Below are 21,754 nucleotides of genomic sequence, written 5' to 3'. Positions count from 1 at the left end.
GAATATTTACGACACATCTGCTGTCAAGCCTAATGTTTGACAACATGCACTGAACAGTGTGCTCTGAAGCACTTGCAACTGCACCGGAATTGTACACTATTATCAGGTCTGCCTATCCCACTTCACAGAGCCGACAAGCCTCTGACTTCCAAATTCTCCCACAATGCAAGGACACCCAACACCTTGGCTTCTACTTGTGTTTTCAGCATCCTTTTGCCATTTTCCTTTAATATTCCCAACAGTAGCACACAAAGAGCCAACTAGCTTTCTCGTTTCTGAAATGCTTGTTCGCAAGTACCAAGCCATAACAAACTGCCCTCTGTCAGAGCCACTTCTGTCAATCAGTTTCCTCACTTGCGACATGTATCATCACTAGAATATTTTCCTGTTCATCTCAGCTGCACTGATATTCTTCCCTTACCACATCACATGCCCCTGTGCTACTGGATGGCATTCGATCTCGTGCAGCGGAGTAGTCATAATGTTTCAGTGCCTCAGTATACTTTGTAAACAATAACAACCCTATAACAGTCCCTCTGGGTACTCACAAAGTTACTTTTAAACTTTTTGATTTCTTCTCATTGTGTGCAACATGTGAAGTCTGTTCAGTTATCAGACTGCACTTGTTAACCAAAAACATCTTGGTTAACTTTCCCTGTCAGTTTGTGGTAGAAACAAAAAATTTACAACAATACATCTATTGTATTTGTCACAAAAGTAACTGACTGTTGCAGCAATGACAGGAATCCACAAATGAGAATGAGAATGCTGCCTTAGCACAGTAGCATCATCAGTCTTCTGGCTGGTTTGATGTGGCTTGTCATGAATACCTCTCCCATGCCAAGCTCTTCATCACATAGTAGCACTTGCAACCTACATCCTCAATTATTTGCTGGATGTATTCTAAACTCTGTTTCCCCCTAAAGTTTTTATTCACTATAGCTCCCTCTAGTACCATGAAAATCATTCCACGTTGTCTTAAAAGTTGTCCTACCATCCTGTCCCTTCTTCTTGTCAATGTCTTCCACATACTCCTTTCCACATCGATTCTCTGCAGAACATCCTCATTTGTTATTAGTGCACTTAATTTCCAACATTCTTCTGTAAAACCACATCTCAAATGCTTCACTTCTTTTCTGTTCCAGTTTTACCACAGTCCATTTTTGGCTACCATACAGTGCTGTATTCCAAATGTACATTCTCAGAATTGTCTTCCACAAATTAAGGCCTATAGTTGATGCTAGTAGATTTCTCTTGGCCAAGAAAGCCCTTTTTGACAGTTCTAATCCGCTTTTTATGGCCTCCTTACTCCGCCCATCATGGGTTATTTTGCTGCCTAGGTAGCAGAATTCCCTTAACTTCATCTGCCTCAAGATCCTTAGTCCTGGTGTTAAGTTTCTAGTTGTTCTCATTTCTGCTACTCCTCATTACTTTCATCTTTCTTTGATTTACTCTTAGTCCATTCTCTGTACTCATTAGACTTTTCATTACATCCAAAACACCCTGTAATTCTTCTTCACTTTCACTGAGGATAAGAATGTCAGCAGCGAATCTTATTATTGATATTCTTTTACCTAGAATTTTAATTTCACTCTTGAACCTTTTTTTATTTCCATCATTGTTTCTTTGATCTATAGCCTGAACAATTTAGGTGAAAGACTACATCCCTATCTTACACCCTTCTAAATCTGTGTGCTTCAATCTTGGTCTTGCACTTTTATTGTTCCCACCTGGCTCTGGTGTATATTGTATTTTACCCATTTTCCCCTATAGCTTACCCCTATTTTTCTCAGAATTTCAAACATTGTGCACCATTTAACACGTCAAATCCTTTTTTCAGGTTGACAAATCCTATGAACGATTTTTTATTTTCTTTAGTCTTGCTTCAATTATCGATAACAATGTCAGAACTGCCTCTCTGGTGCCTTTACCTTTCCTAAAGCCAAACTGATTGTCATCTAACACATCCTCAATTTTCTTTTCCATTCTTCTGTACATTATTCTTGTCAGCAATTTGGATGCATGGGCTGTTAAGCTGATTGTGTGATAATTCCCGCACTTGTCAGATCTTGCAATCTTGGGAATTGCATGGATGATGTTTTTCCGAAAGTCAGTTGGTGTATCACAAGACTCCTATAATTTACAAACCAACATGAACAGTCATTTTTGTTGCCACTTCCCCTAATGATTTTAGAAATTCTGATGGAATGTCATCTATCTCTTACACATTATTAGATCTTATGTGTGCCGAAGTTCCTAGAAATTCTGATTCTAATACTAGATCCCCTATCTCTACTATATCGACCCTGGTCTCTTCTTCTATCATGACATCAGACAAGTCTTGCCCCTCATAGAGGCCTTTAGTGTGCTCTTTCCATTTATCTGCACTCTCCCCTGCATTTAACAGTGGAATTCCTGTTGATTACCAGCCTTGCTTTTAATTTCACCAAAGGTTGTTTAGACTTTCCTATATGCTGAGTCAGTCCTCCCGACAATCATTTCTTTTTCGACTTCTTCACATGTTTGATTGAGCCACTTTGTCTTAGCTTCCCTGTATTTCCTATTTATTTCATTCCTAGGTGACTTGTATTTCTGTATTCCTAAACTGCCATGAACATTTCTGTACTTCCCCCTTTCATCTATCAGCTGAAGTATTTTTTTATATTACCAAAGGTTTCTACCTAGTTACCTTCTTTGTACCTACATTTTCCTTTCCAGTTTCTGTGATTGCCCTTTTTAGAGATGTCCATTTCTCTTCACCTGAACTGCCTACTGAGCTATGCCTTATCACAGTATCTATAGCTTCAGACAACAGCAAGTGCATCTCTTCATGCCTTAATATTTCTATATCCCACTCCTTTGTGCATTTATTCTTCCTAACTAATCTCTTATGCTTCAGCCTACTCTTAATCAATACTAAATTGTGCTGCTCCTGGATATGCCTTAACAATCCAATATCTTATTTTGGAATCTCTGCCTGACCATGTTGTCATCTATCTGAAATCTTCTCATATCTCCTGGCCTTTTCCAAGTGTACCTCCTCTTCTTGTGATTCTTGACCAGAGTAATCACTACTGCTTGATGAAATTTATGGTAGAACTAAATCAGTATTTTTCCTCTCTCATTCCTCCTCCTCTCTCATTCCTCCCATAACCTTTTCCTTCTACTCCTTTCCCTACAGCTGCATTACAATTCCCCCATGATTATCTCCCTTTACATGTTGATTACCCATTTAACATCCTCATATACTTTTTCTATCTCTTCACATTTGGCTTGTGACATCAACATATATAACTGAAGTATTGTTGTTGGTTTAATATTGCTGTCTATTTTGATGAGAACAACCATGTCAGTGAAGTGTAAGTCACTCAGTGCCCTAACTTCCTATTCATAACAAATCCTACTCCCATTATACCATTTTCCGCACCAGTCCCCGATTTATTGTACCATTACACTTTTCAATGATCCTCATCATTGCCCTCTACCCATCTGAGCAGAAGTCATTGCCTTCATTCCATTTCACTTCAGTGCCCCCCACAATATCTAGGTTCAATCTTAACATTTCCCTTTTCAGATTTTCTAGCTTCCCCACCACATTCAAACCTATGGCATTCCACACCCTGACTCATGGACATTATTGTTTCAATGGTTATTCAACCTGTTTCTGATTATCAGCTCACCTGTCACAGCCTGCTGGAGATATAAATGGGTGAATAGTCTGGAATCTTTGGCCAATGGAAATATCATCATGACACTTTTCCAATTACAGGCCACATGTCCTGTGGATACACAGTATAAGCCTCTACCACAGTGGTTTCCACTGCCATCTCCATCCTCAGGGCACTGATCACTCCTGATTCTTCCACCTTTAAGGGCAGTTTCCCATCCCAAGGGCAAGAGAGTGCCCTGAACCTCTGTCCACTCCTCAACCCTCTTTGACAAGGCCGTTGGCTGAATGATGTTTACTTCTATGCCAGAAGTCTTCAGCCACCATTACTGATGATTTTTATTCAAAATTTAAGCAGTAGCAGAGTTTGAACCCAGGATGATGATGATGTTTGGTTTGTGGAGTGCTCAACTGTGTGGTTGAAGCTAGGAGCAAGGGAGTTTTGATTAGTAATCAAAGATGCTATCCCTAGACCGTGGGTGGTTACTTTTATACAATCATTACACTTTAAACCATTCCTTATGCATATTCCCAACAATTTAATTGACGTGACTGTTTCCAGTGGTTGTTCAACCATCACATAAGCAAACATTGATGGGTATTGCAGCTATTTATTTAAAAACAAAAAAATTGCTGCGCACTGCTATTTTATGTATGTACTCTTCACTGCATGTGATTTGTTCACTGTTCTTCCATACAAAGACATTTGCTTTACCCCAAAAGAGAAAACATAAGCTGTTTTGCACTTGGCCTGCTGCAGTACAAATACATAATTTTTCATCTGGAGGCAATGATGACGATCATCGAAAAGTGTAATGGTACAATAAATCAGGGACTGGCACAGAAATCTGTTTCATTTACATACAACATACTACTTCCTCCCACATACACCTCGCAAAATGACTGGGATGAGGAAATCAGAGCCGGCCGGGGTGGCCGAGCAGTTCTAGGCACTACAGTCTGGAACTGTGTGACCACCACGGTCGCAGGTTCGAATCCTGCCTCGGGCATGGATGTGTGTGATGTCCTTAGGTTAGTTAGGTTTAATAAGTTCTAAGTTCTAGGGGACTGATGACCTCAGAAGTTGAGTCCCATAGTGCTCAGAGCCATTTGAACCAATTTTTTGAGAAAATCAGAAACATTATGGGTAATCTAAATGCTTACCAGCACTCATTCTTACTGCATACCATTACTGGATTGAACGCTAGAGGCGGAAAATGATAGTGGCAGTGGAAGCCCTCTCTATCACACACACCATGAGGTGAAATGTCCAACTCTCAGAGATGGGTCTGAATGCATCCCAAACAAAGCAAGGGAAATGGAAACTTTAAATACTTACTGGTAGCTGTAAATGCTATGACATAGGAATTCCTGCAATGTAAATGCAGCCATTCCAGTCATGCTTTCTGACTATAGAGGGTATTTCTCATTACATTCATTTTTCTGTCACTTTAGTAGGCAATCTCATCAGTTTTATAATACGTGCATATTTTCATTCTAAATTGTAGGTAAGTTAATCTCGAGGAAGGTGCAGATATAGCACTTTGGCTGATGTTATATTTGAGCTCTGACAGGTGTTCAGGCATAGCTTATGAGACAAGTTTAGCGTGCCACATGTAGCTTGCATAGATTTTGAGCTGAGATTTAAGTGCTTACAGCTCATAGCAGAATGACAAAGCCAAGAGTATAGCAAGGACAAAAAGCTACAAAACACGCTCGTATGTGTAAGCAGTTTTTAACTTTGAAAAATATGTTAAAAGTATAATTACATTTGTGTGATAGCCCTGAAAGTTCAACAACAGATTAAATTAATTTCAATTTCACTGAAATAAATATCATTAAGATATAACTGGAACATATATGACAAATTCATATTTTAGTCCCTTATTTTGGTGTGTACAGAGTCCTTTGGGGAGACTGCTGCACAAACACATTTTACCTGTTAATCAGAAAAAGTTCTAATGAAGAGGAAGCTAAGTGCCAAGAGTAATTAATCCCTTGCTCAGATACACTATCTAGTAACACAGCACTCAACGGTATCTGGAATTGTTTAGTGATGATCCCAGCACAAAACGCTATCATCCACTGTCAATGATTCTATAGTTCTGAAAACAAGAGGCACCAGATGGTATAAGTTAATTGGAAAGCACTAAATTTCTGTGGAGAGTGGTGTGGCAGATATAAGGAATTACTGATAACGCAGAAAAGAAATTATAACTGCAGATGAAAGACTACTCAATGTGCAATACAAGTTAGACCTAATGTTACAATAGCTGCATGTGATTGTGCAGAAATTTATTCTTCCATTTTTTAAAGTTTCATTTAGAAATATTTCACTAACAAAATTTACAAAGGTACAATGAAAATAAACCATATTTTAAAAAATATATAAATAAATAAATATAAATGTCAGTATTTTTGTATTGTTCAGGTTAAAAGGTGTGTTCATAAAAAAAGGAAGGAGAGACAAAGCAACAATCAGAGTAGGAAAAGTCATAATTGGATAAAACAGTAGCAATGGACATTGAAGTTCTCCTTCTTTGAGTGCCTTTTAATAACATACAAATAAATATTGTTATATAAAGGTTCCCTGATTAGTAGATTCAGTAACTGCTGATTCTCTTTAAAATCTTTTATTGTTATCAACACAGAAATGAAACTCACAAATGAAAAAACAGAGAGATAAACAAAAAGAAATCCCAAATCACCTGTTGATAGCAAATGTATATATAAACCAAACTTGACAAAAACATCAGCTTTGAAAATAAGGTACGATAAGCTTTGAACATGAGACACAGTCAGTAACAGTTTTTTGAAACTTCATCCACTGCTCGCAGCAGGCCTGCAATGTTGATTTACCCCCAAGCTGGCACCTTACTTAATGCCTCTAGTGACTCTGTCCATCACCCTCGAGATGAAAAAAGCTTCAGTTCAAAATGGTAATGGTCTTTTTAACAAAATTACAAGGACCTGGTGTGGCTAGCCAGTACTTACTTTCAGGAACTCCATTACTGCCAATAGACACATTAAAAGTAGAAACAAACATATTCCATGTTTCCAGAACTGACAGAGGGACGAGGTTGAGAAGAAGAGGTCAGTCACTATGACTTTTGTACTATTACTGTGCCTGTCAGCAGTACTAAAACTTCGTCCCCTGAAATAGCAAACGGCCAAATGTTTTGCCTCCTCCTAAGTTTACAGCTTCCACAAGTAGTCTTTTTATGTGTGCGTCTGCTATTGTATTATGTTAATTATCTTTTTTTCTCTTTCTGTGCACTAATTTCATTTCTTCTCAGTATTTTCCTTGCACTCAATTCCTCCCAAGCCTGCACTGGGTCCCAGACCTTTTGCCCCAGCCCTCTCTCACAAAAATCAGGCATTCATCCTTTTTTAGGTAAACCTGGAAGACTGAACAGGGAAGCTGAAGGGAAGAGGATGTCAGCTAAAGAATTTTTGATGGGTAACTGAACAAAATTATCCACAAAGATTAAAGAAATCTAAACTAAATATTTTTATCTTGAACGTTTTTGTTACATTGCACTAGTTCAATGATGTCACTGAAGCAGTGTGGTCGCCAGTGACAAGTTGAACAGTGCTATAGGAAAGAGAGAGATTTTGTATGATAGCGTACATGCACAAGAAATATCTTTTTATGAAACTTTGTTACTCTTTTAAATTGAATTGGAGATGTTTCTCAGCATCTAAGCAAAAATGTTGTGATTTGCAAACCAAAGACCAAAAACAATCTTTTTGCATGAAAAGTAGTGGAAAAGGATGGATCAGCTGCCTTTGGTTTACTATCTGCAACATTTAAAATAGTTGGTAGCTAGTTCCAAGTACTTTCACATCTCATACTAGTATGCTTTGAGTACCTTAAAATATTTCTGCATTTGGTGATGATCCACATAAGTCACAATTTTCACTTCCTTCTTTGGAAGACGCTGTTGCATCCACCTAAATAACAATCGAGGTGAACTCAGTGTGACAAGCACTGCGGTCTCGTACAGTGGATGTGTAGTCTGAACCACCTGAGTGAGACATTTTGCCATGAAAGTGAGCAAATGTGTTCTTCAGTCAAATATCTAATCACAGAGATTATTTGTAATTCATAAGTCATTAATTCTTAATTGTCAAAATTGAAATGAAACATTTTTAACTGAAAATGTAAGAATTTTTTTCCCCATCAAACTGAGAAAAGTTATTTTACCACATCAGTTACCTTACAAAAATTCCTGTTCCTTCCCTTCTGCACTGTTCAGTTTTTAGCAATTTTTCACATCATTAAACTGTGACACTTATAACATTATACTTTCTTGAGAATGCTGTTCACCCGTCTAGCCAGCCTCTCTAATTTCTCTAGTTGCCATCATTTCTCCCATTGTTCACCAGATTCTGGATGATGTACAGGCATTGTTTAAAACACAGAATGTTGTTGTTGATGTTGTCACTGTGATCTTCAGTCCCAGGACTGGTTTGTTGCAACTTTCACTGCTGATGTATCCTATGAAATTATCCTCATCTCTGCCTAACTACTGTGACCTACTACCACCTGAAACTGCCAGGATTCATGTTACTATCATCATTGATTATTACAACAAAAGGATTACAATTAAGTTTAAAATTTCTCCCCGACTGTTACTAATTTAATGACACCCGTATTGGCTCCAAAGAAGGAGAAAAACTGACAGACTTTATTTACTGTCCCAAACACTCACTCGGACAGAGGACCATTGCTTTGCCTTCCAGAGAGAGAAGAGGAGGTACAGGGGACCGGGGAACAGAGGAGAGGAGAATTCTCAACTGCAGGAACGGCGCGCAGGCAGGCACCGAGCAACGAGCGAGAAAGCAGACGTGACGACACTTACGCGCGAGTGCTTAAGCTTGTTGGCGGCCCTGTTTACCTGGACCCCCAGGCGGTGGTGCGTGTGGCGTGACGTCTGCTTGACGAGTGCGCAAATCAGCTCCGACTGGAGCTCCGGCATGTCGAGGCACTGCTGGAGAGCATTCTGGGCCAGCACCACGTGGTAGTCGATGCCCGCGCTGTCCAGCGCCACCGAGATGAACAGCTGGCACGACTGCAACACCGACAGCAGACACGCAGTCAGCCTCATGCCGACTACTGTGACCGGCAACAATTTTACCCGCTTATCACTCTGGTCAGTACTCACCCACAGCAGGTGCAGCTCACAGCAGATACCACAACATGGTACAGAATTTGGCAAAATTAAATTTAGGATATTTCCCAAATACATTAATATTGTGAAAATTTCTGTGGCCTAGTTATCCAGAAATGAGTGAATGTGTGTTAGAACAAATGTATTCTAGCTATCACTCATGAAAGAACACCAGGTTGTAAACTAGTACATGTTTCTCTAGAATAAACGAAAGTGTTATTTTTATTGAAGGTGGAGGGGGGAGAAAGAAAAGGGAAGGGAAGATGATATCAGCTGCATTGAGACTTTATGCGGAATCGGCAGTGACGAGTGAAAATGTGCACTAGACTTTGACTTGAACCGAGGATCTCCCACTTTCTAGACAGTTGCGTTAATCACTCCACCAGCAAGACACATTGTTTATTGCAACTGCATGGACTACCTTGGCACATTCTGCAGCTGATCCATATTTCCACCTAGCATCACCTCTCCGCAGCCCTATCCGTGGTTGCTGATTTTAGATTCCTGCAGGAGGTAAAAGATACTGTGCATCCAAATGAAGGTTATGGATTCATTGCCCATCAAGGCGAATCATTTATATGAATGTATGGCTATTTTCGACATGTCTGGAAGAATAGACACCACATATTCATATAATAAATCGAGGTATTAATGAGGTAACAAAGAAACTAACAATCTGATTAAAGAAAGGAAGATAAAGTAAGAAAAATACATAATTATTTGATTATCTGTGAATCTGAATGGTGAAAGCAGAGCTGCTACAGTTGGATACAAAATTCACATCGAATTGAATATAAATGATCTACTGTTCAAAGGCTCCAGAAGGAGGAATCAAATAATAGCAATCCTGTGTCTCAGCATTTTCATTGGATCCCAGATGCACAGTGACACCTTTCATTGATAAAATCATATAAAAATAATGTTAATATCAGACATTTTGTCACGAGCTGTCTGTGGTTGAAGCTTACAGATTCAAGGTATTTTTTACTGACAATACACCACCTTCAGCCACAATGTTTTATTATTCTCTGCAAGTTTAGCATGTTTTGAAATTACAACTACATTTCCATGCACTAGATTGATTTTTTTGGGTGTTACATCTGCTTTCGATTGACACCTAGTAGTAATGAAAAACACAGCTATTCCAAATCATTCACTGAATTTGAATTTCATGACATCAGCTGCAATGGATATAAGTGTATTACCCAATCATCACAAGTAAAAAATTGTGCTGTGCTGTTACTTGAACCCAGATTTCTGCTATCCAAGCACTCGTCTTAATCACTTCAGCTATCCATGCATGCTTCCTGGCCCAACCAAAAGCCCAAATGTCACAGTCCATGTCTTATACCATAGTCTTATGTACATCTCCTTTTTTAAGCTTGTAACATAACTTGATTCCCATTTAGGGAGAATGACACCATCAGCATGAACTTTCATATGTCACAACTGTGTAATACATCTATTCCCACTGCAGCTAATGTCTTGAAATTCACATTCAATGAATAATTTGGAATAACATTTCATACAGCTGCTAACTGTCAAATCAAATGTACGAAATAGGTTCCATCAGTTTCTGGTCTGACCTCAAATACAAGTGTGAAGGTTAAAATGCCTTGAAGGGAAGCTAGCAACATCTGTCAGTAGATGCACACATGCATTGCAGCCTGCTACTAGCCTCAGTTAAATGGTGACACTCATTTGAGTGAGACGTTTCTTGCTGCTGTGTTGCAATAGACAAAATCGAATATTGTGCAGTGATGAAGTTTCAGACAAAAGAAGGATTTGCACCAGTTGAAATCAAAGTCTGTTTGGATGGTATTTATGATGCTTCCGCTGCATACTCCACAGTGAAGGAATGATATAAATAGTTCCGTCCAGGCACAGAGAGCATTGCTGATGATTCACATGTTGGTTGACCTGTTGAGGTGGTGACCGAGGAAACCATTATTATTGTTGAAAGTGAAGTTCTGAGTGACAGTTGGTTGAAACTCAAGGAAACAGCATCAAGATTAAGTCACCTAAAAATAACCATTCTCTGGATCATGCATGATCATTTGCACATGAGAAAGGTCAGTGCAAGATGGGTGCCTAGGCTTCTCTCTGCACTGCAGAAGAAGCAGCGTGTGACTTGTTGCACCATGTTTTTGGAGCTGTGCCATGGCAATCAGAAAGAAGTGCTGGAATTCATTGTTACAGGGGATGGAAATATGGTTCTTTAGTATGATCCTCAGTCAACAAGAGAAGCTCTCAGATGGTGTAAACCAGGTGAAGCTCCACCAGTTCACAAAGAAGGTCATGGCAACAATCGTCTGGGATTCCAGAGGAATTAGTTGATTTCAAGAAAGGAATAGCAGTGTGAATGAACAACACTGTGCTTCACTTCTGCACAAACAACACAACTATATTAAACTGAAGAGGCAAGGAAGGCTTCTCCATGACATGCACCAGTACACATGGTGGCAACTGTGAAGGGTACAGTAATGGAATGTGGCTTCCAGGAGATTGACCACCAATCCTGCAGTCCAGATCTAGCCTCAAGTGACAACTGTCTCTTCTTCAAACAAGAGAAAGATCTTCAAGGAAGGAAATTTGATGATGATAATGAAGTGAAAGCTGCTGTAATAGGACATTTTGCCAATAAAAAATCAGATTACTTTCCAAAGTTGTTAATTCACAGATGTGAAAAGTGTATTGAAATAAAGGATGATTACATTGAAAAGTAGCATCACTGTTTTATTTTTACAGCTTTAAAAATGTGTCAGTCCAGAAACTTTTAGAACATACTCCGTAAGTTTCATAAGCTGAACAGGGCATATGATGATAAAAATGTCTTGATTCCCTCTGGCGGTGTCATTCTGTCCAAGTGGGAATCGGGTAATGTGAGATTACACAGAGAGACATACATAAGACTATATAAGAATGTCTTTGTATATCCATATTTAAATTGGATGATGATGGGACATCAGCTTGTATAATTTTTATTAAAAATGAAACTCCTCCAGCTGTACTTAAGATTTCATATTTATTTGGCTACCAGTTATGACATTGCATAAACGCCATCTTCATGCCCATACACTTTGATGATCTCATTTGTGTGTCACTGAGTACTAGAAGTCCATGGTGAAACCAATACGTATGCCACATGGATGGCGGGCAGTAACTAGTGCCAAAACAACACTAGTTATTGCCCGCCGTCCATGTGGAGCACGTATTGGTCTCACCGTGGTCTTCTAAAGTGCGCATCATTTTTGTTGGCGGCCGAGTTTAGGTTCGTTCTGCGCATCTGACGTCACAAAACACAGTCAGCCAATGAACAGAGAACGACGTTGCCAGAGCTCGACTGCAGTGCAGAGCATGGACGAGTGTCTTCAGTTTTAGAAACGTTCAGTCATAAATAAAGTAATAGAACAAAAGCAATGTCTCGATAGCAGACTTTCTTTTATAGAAAGTTTGGAAAAAAGATTCTTTATACCAATTGATTCATATTCTATTAATTAATTAAACCAAACAAGCAATAAGACTCCTAATTCAGGCGATAGCAAGGAAAGGTGTTTGTATCAATCTCACGAACCGCTTTTTCGCATTAAAGAACAGCGGTAATTGTTTATTTCCTATTGTACTTCAATGAAGCGTGAGTAATTCATAGTCATCCCAACAGTGTTTGTCAGTATTTTGCGTGATGTGTTAGAGGCCTCATGGCATACTGTAGTCGGACGAGTTGCGATAGCGTAACAGTTAAGGTGTTTGGCTACTATGTGAAAGGTTATGAGTTCAAACCTTGTGCGATACTTAATATTTTCATTATTTAAAAACAATATCGAAGTGCCTTTCGTCACGAATTATATTCGTTTGAATGCAATTTTTTGAAATTTCTAGTGCTTTGTCTCTTCATTAACCCTTTTGCTGTTGCAAACACGTGCTCTTCGCATTCCGCGCTGTGCGTGATTTTGTCATCACTGCACTGCTCGCATGTGCAGACACATGATGTTCCCACTGCTTTGACACACTTATTATTCGATTTCACAAAAACTATTTGTCCCAAAAATTTGATTTTTACACGTCTTCTTGACTGATACCTTCCCCCCATAAATGACTTAATTTTGTTTCGATGATCAATGCAGTTATTATGCAGCATTAAATGTAGTAAACCATTGCACGAAATTTTGAAGAGTTTCCAGAGGTATAAGATTATAGCGTATACTTTCCGTATGGTCGATTTTAGTTGCCACAATGTTGAGAATGAAATGTGGACAAGATACCTAAATTTCATATAAAATTTACTGTATAACAATATCTCATTTAAGTACCATATAGGTGTCGTATGTAATATTGAGAAATATTCCGTCTTTCGCAACTGTAATAAAAGTTTTATTTACACCGGATGCGTTTGGCTTTATTTTAAAGCACTTCAATCAATGAAAGGTATGGCACATACACAATGGTACTCATGTTCTCTTTCTTGTTTTTGTTCCACAGTCGCAGTTTTACCAATGGTACTGAAATATATTCCTCTTCTGCAACTGTATAAGCGACTTATTTATACCAGACGCGTTTCTCTCTTTTGAAGCATCTTCAGTGGACATTATTTTGTCTCCTCCATTGCCAAATCACCTTTCGTAGTTTTGTGCTGTGGTAACACAATATTCAACGTTTGTGTTGACTGATCAGTATTTTAGCAAATAAATGATGTTTGTGTGTGCCACACACAAAAATTATATTTGACATAGCTCAGAGCACTTCACTGATATACGGGATATTCAAGTTGTAATGTTTTTGTAAGTCCACAGTTTTGTTTAATGTATTTTGTGTACTTCCTACTGATTGATTGAAGTGCTTTAAAATAAAGCCAAACGTGCTCAGTATAAATAAAACTTTTGTTACAGTTGCGGAAGACGAAATATTTCTCAATATTACATACGACACCTATGTGGTACTTAAATGAGATATTGTTATACAGTAAATTTTACATGAAATTTAGGTATCTTGTCCACACTTCATTCTCAACATTGTGGCAACTAAAATTGATCATACGGAAAGTGTACTCTATGGACTATTACCTCTGCAAACTCTTCAAAATTTCGTGCAATGGTTTACTATATTTAATGCTGCATAATAACTGTGTTCAACATCGAAACAAAATTAAATCATTTATGGGGGGAAGGTATCAGTCAAGAAGATGTGTAAAAATCTATTTTTTGGGCCAAATAGTTTTTGTGGAATCGAATGATAAGAGTGTCAAAGCAGTCGAAACACGATGTGTCTGCACAGGCAAGCAGTGCAGTGACAAAATCGCGCACAGCGCGGAATGCAGGGAGCACGTGTTTGTAGCAGCGAAAGGGTTAATGCGGCCGTGGTGGCTTTACTTCATGAACTACACGCTCCCCCCTAAACGTAAGCTTGCGAACCATGCTATACTATGGCGCTGCTTCTATTGGCGCGTACGTCGTGTGCAACTGGCAACACAGCAATCTCCCGCATCTGGGCAGGCATGTGCGAGCCGCCAAGATAAAAGAATTGAACTATAGTACTCAGCCACACACAACTGATATCGTCAAAGTGTACGGGCCTGAAGATGGCGTTGACACGACATCGAAACTAGTAGCCAAATAAATATGAAATCTTAAGTACAGCTGGAGGAGTTTCATTTTTAATAAAAACATAAGAATGTGGACTGTGATATGTGGAGATTTGGATCGGGCTGGGAAGTGTGCATGGATAGCCAGAGAGGTTAAGGTGACCACTCATAATTAGTAGGACATCTGGATTCAAGTCTCAAACTTTCATACGTCACTGGGGGGGGGGGGATAATACATCTACCCTGACATGACAAAAGTCATGGGATATCAATATCAACAGGTGGCAGTATTATCGCATATGTAAAGTATTAAGTGCAGTTCATTAGTGGAGCTGTCATTTGCACTCTAGTGATTCATGCGAAAAGGCGTCCGACACGATTACGGTTGCACAACAGGAATTAACAGACTCTGAATGCGGAATGGCAATCAGAGGTAGATGCATGGGGCATTCCACTTCATAAATCATTAGGGAATTCAGTATTCTGAGATCTACAGTGTCAAGAGTGTGCTGAGAATACTACATTTCAAGCATTAACTCTCACCGTGGACAACACAGTAGCTGACAGTCTTCACTTAATGACTGGAAGCAGCAGCATTTGCATATAGTTATCAGTGCAAACAGACAAGCAACACTGCATGAAATAACTGCAGAAACCAATGTGGGAGGTACGTCAAACATATCCGTTAGGACAGTGTGGCAAAATTTGGTGTTAATTGACTATGGTAGCAAATGACTAACACGAGTCGCTCTGCTACCAGCATGAAACTGACTGCATAGCCTCGCCTGGGCTCGTGAACATACTGGTTTGACACTAGACAGTTGGAAAACTGCGGCCTGATCAGATGATTCCCAGCTTAAGTTGGTGAGAGCTGATGGTGGGGGTTCGAGTGTGGCACGTACCCCACGAATCCGTGGACCCAAGTTGTCGACAAGGCACTGTGCAAACTGGTGGTGGCTCCATAATAGTGTGGGCTGTGTTTACACGGAATGGACTGGATTCTCTGGTCCAACTAAACTGATCATTGACTGGAAATGGTTGTGTTCGGCTACTTGGAGATTGTTTGCAGCCATTCATGGACTTCATGTTCGCAAACCACAATAGAATTTTTATGGATGACAATATGTCATGCCACTGGGTCACAACTGTTTGCAATTGGTTTAAAGAACATTTACGACAGTTCAGGCGAATGATTTGGCCACCCAGATTGGCCAATATAAATCTCATCAAACATTTTTGGAACATAATTGAGAGGTCAGTTCATGCACAAAATCCTGCACTGGCAACACTTTCACAATTAGGGACAGATATAGAGGCAGCATGGCTCAATATCTCTGTCGGAGGCTTCCAACAACTGTCGAGTCTGTGCCATGTCGAGCTGCCACATTAAGCCAGACAAGAGGAGGTCCAACATGACTGGGAGGTATCCTGTGACTTTTGTGTCACCTCAGTGTACACCCACTACAACTTACATCACGAAATTCACATTCAGTGAATAATTAGGAATAGTGTTCCATACCTCCCAGCTGCTAATCATCAAATCACATGTAAGAATAACACATTTGTTTGTGTTATGGGCAAAGTGTGTCAGATAAAAATAATGAACAAGTAATTAGTGGTTACCAACATCTGGGCACATGATCATTGCCGTCCTCAGTGAGCAACATCAACATTTGCACTTACACTTCCAACAAGTCAATTCAGCTAGCCAAAACAACACAACATACACTCCTGGAAATTGAAAAAAGAACACATTGACACCGGTGTGTCAGACCCACCATACTTGCTCCGGACACTGCGAGAGGGCTGTACAAGCAATGATCACACGCACGGCACAGCGGACACACCAGGAACCGCAGTGTTGGCCGTCGAATGGCGCTAGCTGCGCAGCATTTGTACACCGCCACCGTCAGTGTCAGCCAGTTTGCTGTGGCATACGGAGCTCCATCACAGTCTTTAACACTGGTAGCATGCCGTGACAGCGTGGACGTGAACCGTATGTGCAGTTGACGGACTTTGAGCGAGGGCGTGTAGTGGGCATGCGGGAGGCCGGGTGGACGTACCGCTGAATTGCTCAACACGTGGGGCGTGAGGTCTCCACAGTACATCGATGTTGTCGCCAGTGGTCGGCGGAAGGTGCACGTGCCCGTCGACCTGGGACCGGACCGCAGCGACGCACGGATGCACGCCAAGACCGTAGGATCCTACGCAGTGCCGTAGGGGACCGCACCGCCACTTCCCAGCAAATTAGGGACACTGTTGCTCCTGGGGTATCAGCGAGGACCATTCGCAACCGTCTCCATGAAGCTGGGCTACGGTCCCGCACACCGTTAGGCCGTCTTCCACTCACGCCCCAACATCGTGCAGCCCGCCTCCAGTGGTGTCGCGACAGGCGTGAATGGAGGGACAAATGGAGACATGTCGTCTTCAGCGATGAGAGTCGCTTCTGCCTTGGTGCCAATGATGGTTGCATGCGTGTTTGGCACCGTGCAGGTGAGCGCCACAATCAGGACTGCATACGACCGAGGCACACAGGGCCAACACCCGGAATCATGGTGTGGGGAGCGATCTCCTACACTGGCCGTACACCACTGGTGATCGTCGAGGGGACACTGAATAGTGCACGGTACATCCAAACCGTCATCGAACCCATCGTTCTACCATTCCTAGACCGGCAAGGGAACTTGCTGTTCCAACAGGACAATGCACGTCCGCATGTATCCCGTGCCACCCAACGTGCTCTAGAAGGTGTAAGTCAACTATCCTGGCCAGCAAGATCTCCGGATCTGTCCCCCATTGAGCATGTTTGGGACTGGATGAAGCGTCGTCTCACGCGGTCTGCACGTCCAGCACGAACGCTGGTCCAACTGAGGCGCCAGGTGGAAATGGCATGGCAAGCCATTCCACAGGACTACATCCAGCATCTCTACGATCGTCTCCATGGGAGAATATCAGCCTGCATTGCTGCGAAAGGTGGATATACACTGTACTAGTGCTGACATTGTGCATGCTCTGTTGCCTGTGTCTATGTGCCTGTGGTTCTGTCAGTGTGATCATGTGATGTATCTGACCCCAGGAATGTGTCAATAAAGTTTCCCCTTCCTGGGACAATGAATTCACGGTGTTCTTATTTCAATTTCCAGGAGTGTATAAAATTCAGTAGAACTTGCCTCATAAATTGTTTAATACTCACCTATGAATTGATAGCTCTGCAAAATTATATAAATGCAACTAAATAAAGAAATTGTTTACAACTGACCAAAAGCAGTGGGTTTGATATGAAATTTGTTCCTTTTAATGTAAACTTTGTGTGCTCATGCACAGGCCCAAATATGAGCACATTATGAACAGCACCATAGAAAAAGTCAAATAATGGAAATTCTGCATTGGAATATCAACAATATTAGGAAAAAGATAATTGCTACTCATCATAATGACAACACATTGAATTGCAGACCGGTACAATGAAAAAAATGTGACACATTTAGCTTTTGGCCAAATCCTTCCTCAGAAAAGAAGACACACACACACACACACACACACACACATTCATATGAGCAAGCAGAGATGGCATGCCTGCTTGCATGAATACGTGTTTTCTTTTCAAAGGGTTTGGATGAAACCTAAATGTATAACAGTCTTTTCATTGTGCCTGCCAGCAACTCATTGTGTCATCTTCCTCAGAAAAGAAGACACACACGTATGCACACACACACACACACACACACACACACACATACGCACACACACACACACACACACACACACACATTCATATGAGCAAGCAGAGATGGCATGCCTGCTTGCATGAATACGTGTGTTTTCTTTTCAAAGGGTTTGGATGAAACCTAAATGTATAACAGTCTTTTCATTGTGCCTGCCAGCAACTCAATGTGTCATCTTTATGGCGAGTAGCAATCTAACTATTGTAAAAGTGACAGGAACAATGGGACATTTCCTACTAGAATAAATCCTTGAATCATGAATTGTCATCTGGATCACAGACGACAGTAATAATTATGTTAAATTATTTGAAGTATAACTGCAAATGTGGAAGTTTTTCATCATAATACAAGACAAACATTTTATGGCCAACTGATAACAGTCACTAATAAATCCTCACTCATTCTTTAATTTTTTGTGACACATTTTCCTGGTAAAATTTATAACTGTGTCTGAAATGAATTGAATGCACTGAAATATAACGAATCAATCGATCATGATGGAATCGATGAGAATGCAGTATATGAAATGATATCATTTCAGACTGTTCTTATGTGCATAACTTGCAACATAATGACCCTCCAATGTAATGCATAATATATTTATTTAATAACAGCACCACCTATGGAAAGCTAGGTGATAAATTGAAGCACATGTTACTCCCAAAAATGTTTACAGAGTCCTTGAATGTGGGAGCTCTGCAAATTGTTGAACCTACACAGATACCTAAAATATCAAGACTGAAGACAGCAGACTATTAGTAAAAATATTCCTAAGATAAAAGGAGGGGGGGGGGCAGTCCTAGCTTTCCTTCTCCAAGGGAGAAAAGAAGGGGAACTGGTATGGTTCTGAGGGATTACTCATCCCCCCCCCCCCCCCCCCAAAAAAAAAGGAACACTCGTTTCTCCACTGAAGAGGGAACCTGTCACAAAAGAGAAGAGTACTCCTTACATTTCTATTTATTTTTGTGTGTTTCTATTTGTTGTACCGGGGCTTTCACCCAAGTACTTGCTGGCATGTCTGCCCCTTTGTGAGTCTGACAATCTCCTAAAATATTTGCTATTCCTCCTGAAACACACAATACAGCTATTTTCAAGTGGACAAGTCACATGAGATCAAACCACAACTTGAGTGTCTAATTATGTAATGTCTCACACAACTGATCCATAAGTAAGCATGAGTCTTGCACAGTACATGTTTTTCATTCATTCTGATAAACAAACAAATTTTAGTGGTCATAATTACACAGTTATGGAATGTGCAATTAACTGCACGTCTAGATGCCCCGGTTAACATCTATGTACCATATGACATACAATTGTCCAGTCTTCCGCTTGAAAATGACTAGTGACCAGTAGTGGTTTAAACATAAACATGCAGTTTCACCATAAGTAATGTCATTTTTCAAGAAAGAGATTTATTGACATGGGAATAACAAGATAGTTTTAAGTGCCATGGAATGACAGTAGTTATGTATTAAATCAAAAAGAATTCCAAACACACACACACACACACACACACACACACACGCACACACACACACAAACACACACACACACACACACACACAGAGAGAGAGAGAGGTAAAACCTTTCTGCTTTCACACAGAACACTGAACACCCTCTCTGGTTGACCTTATCACAAGTACTTTACTTTCATTTTTTAGAATGATGAGTCACCTTGAACAGCTTGATGGCCTCAGCCTGTATCGTCTCGGATGACAGCGTGGTCAGTGGTGAGGCAATGCACTCTTTGCTGTGCAGCAAATGCGGGTGCCTCCACAGCACGCAGTCTGAAAAACACCGAATGTCTTTCAAAGCCTCAGAGCATGAACTTATAATAATACTACACTGTGCATTCACAGTGATTAGAGACACATCTAAAAGCAATGTGTTTAAAAATTAACACTTCTTAAGTAATACATGCTGTTCAATAAAGGATTATTGAAATAACACAAGCAGGGGTTGAAAACATTAAGTGTCTCAGTACTTTCAGCAGAGAGTAGTGTATTATGCATATTAACGGAAAACTGTATGCTGAAGGTCCATGATAGAAAATGGCAACTTCCTTTCACCTTCCTAGACTAAATATATGTTTCATTATGGAGAGAGATTTCCTCAATTTTTCAGACAGACAGCTGGGAACGAACAATGAAGCAATGGAGAGCCAGGGTTATTACCACAGCCCTGATGTCAGCCAAAAAAAAGGGCCTGTAGTGTCACCAGTGTGTGCAAATGTCACAGCTGATATTCATAGCAGATGCAGTCAAGCCTAAACTAAAATGTTACAATCTAAAGTGTATCAGTAGTGTGATGTTAGTTTTGGAACCAACTAAACCTTTAAGTAATTATATCACTGTGTTTTTGTTAACATTTAATTATATTTATTGTTGTATTAAGCTGCCACACCTAATGTCATAATAAAACAATCTGTGGCTGAATAAATAGTCTGGCTCTTATAGGGCACATCTTTAATGGATTGGCAAGTTTTGCTGAGCAAACCAGCGTCCAGTTATCCAGATTTAAGTTTTCTGTGATTTCTTTAAATTGTTCCTGGTAAATGCCAGGACAGTTCCTTTGAACCACCCTTGACGCAATGTGTGCCTGTGCTCTGTCTCTAATGGTCTTGATGTTGACAGGATGTTAAGCCTATTCTTCCTTCCCTCTTCCTCTTGAAGTGGGTTGGTGACAAACAGGCCAAGCTGTGTTTTGTGAAATCTCCGATTGTGGAATAAGTGTAGATTCTTGTATAGATTTCCCTTCTCCATAAACCACATACGTGAAGAGAATACATGTTCCAAGATCTAGAATACACTGAGATTAGCAATATAAGTCTACAATCGTTTGTATATTTTCATTGAACTGCTCCGTGATCTTCATTACCCCACTGACGTACAGCAATCTGCTGGCAGAAGTGGGACATTTTTCTTTGGCTTAATCTCTGTAGAATGTCATAGGTATCTCACCTGGTTGATGATAAAATTAAAGTTTATGAATTACTATGCAATACTTTTTGAGACAAGAAATGAAATAACTTTTATGCACTTCACCTCCCCGCACCCCTTCCTTGCTAAGGGACACCCTTTCCCGTTTTCCTATTGAGACCATATTACAGACAACTCATTTTTTCACACAATAGAACAAAATCTCAATGATTGGAAAACAGGAATTATAGCACCATTGGTTAAGAAAGAAAGACAAAGAAGTGCACCAATTACTGAAAAATTACACTGCTATCACATTGACTTGTTGTAATTGGAAAAATCAGAGAACAGAGACTCAGAAAAGGCCTAGAACATGAACTTGAGGAACAACAGCATGGATTATGAAGTAAGAGGGTAACAACAGACCTCATTTTTTCCCTCTGTCAGTTAATGGATAAATATTGAGGAAAAGGAAAGGATCTGATAACAATGTTCCTGGATTTGGAAAAAGCATATGACAGTGTACCAAGGGGTAAAATATGGATATGCTTGAGAAAACATAATGTCCCTAGTAATGGGACACCCTCCTCTAAAATTAACTTTTTTTTAATAGAAATAGTCGATACCAAGTAACTTGTATAGGTGAACATTATCTCAGCTGTTTAACTATACGAATTTAATGTGATTTT

General features: G+C 40.1%; 1 protein-coding gene across 1 annotated transcript in view; it reads right to left on the bottom strand.

Moving 5' to 3' along the window:
• The window catches only part of LOC126424665 (uncharacterized protein CG43867), a 448,798-nt gene that overhangs the window by 75,653 nt on the left and 351,391 nt on the right, over positions 1 to 21,754 (bottom strand). The window contains exons 16-17 of the mRNA XM_050087395.1: positions 19,822 to 19,934; positions 8,533 to 8,742 (exon numbers count right to left, since the gene is read on the bottom strand). Coding sequence (XP_049943352.1) covers positions 8,533 to 8,742; positions 19,822 to 19,934 — 323 coding nt within the window. The remainder of the gene's footprint in view (positions 1 to 8,532; positions 8,743 to 19,821; positions 19,935 to 21,754) is intronic.

Source organism: Schistocerca serialis, chromosome 10 (assembly GCF_023864345.2).
Source record: "Schistocerca serialis cubense isolate TAMUIC-IGC-003099 chromosome 10, iqSchSeri2.2, whole genome shotgun sequence".
Taxonomy (NCBI): domain Eukaryota; kingdom Metazoa; phylum Arthropoda; class Insecta; order Orthoptera; family Acrididae; genus Schistocerca; species Schistocerca serialis.
The sequence above is the reverse complement of the archived record's forward strand: the minus strand, read 5'-3'. Positions and strand labels throughout refer to the sequence as shown.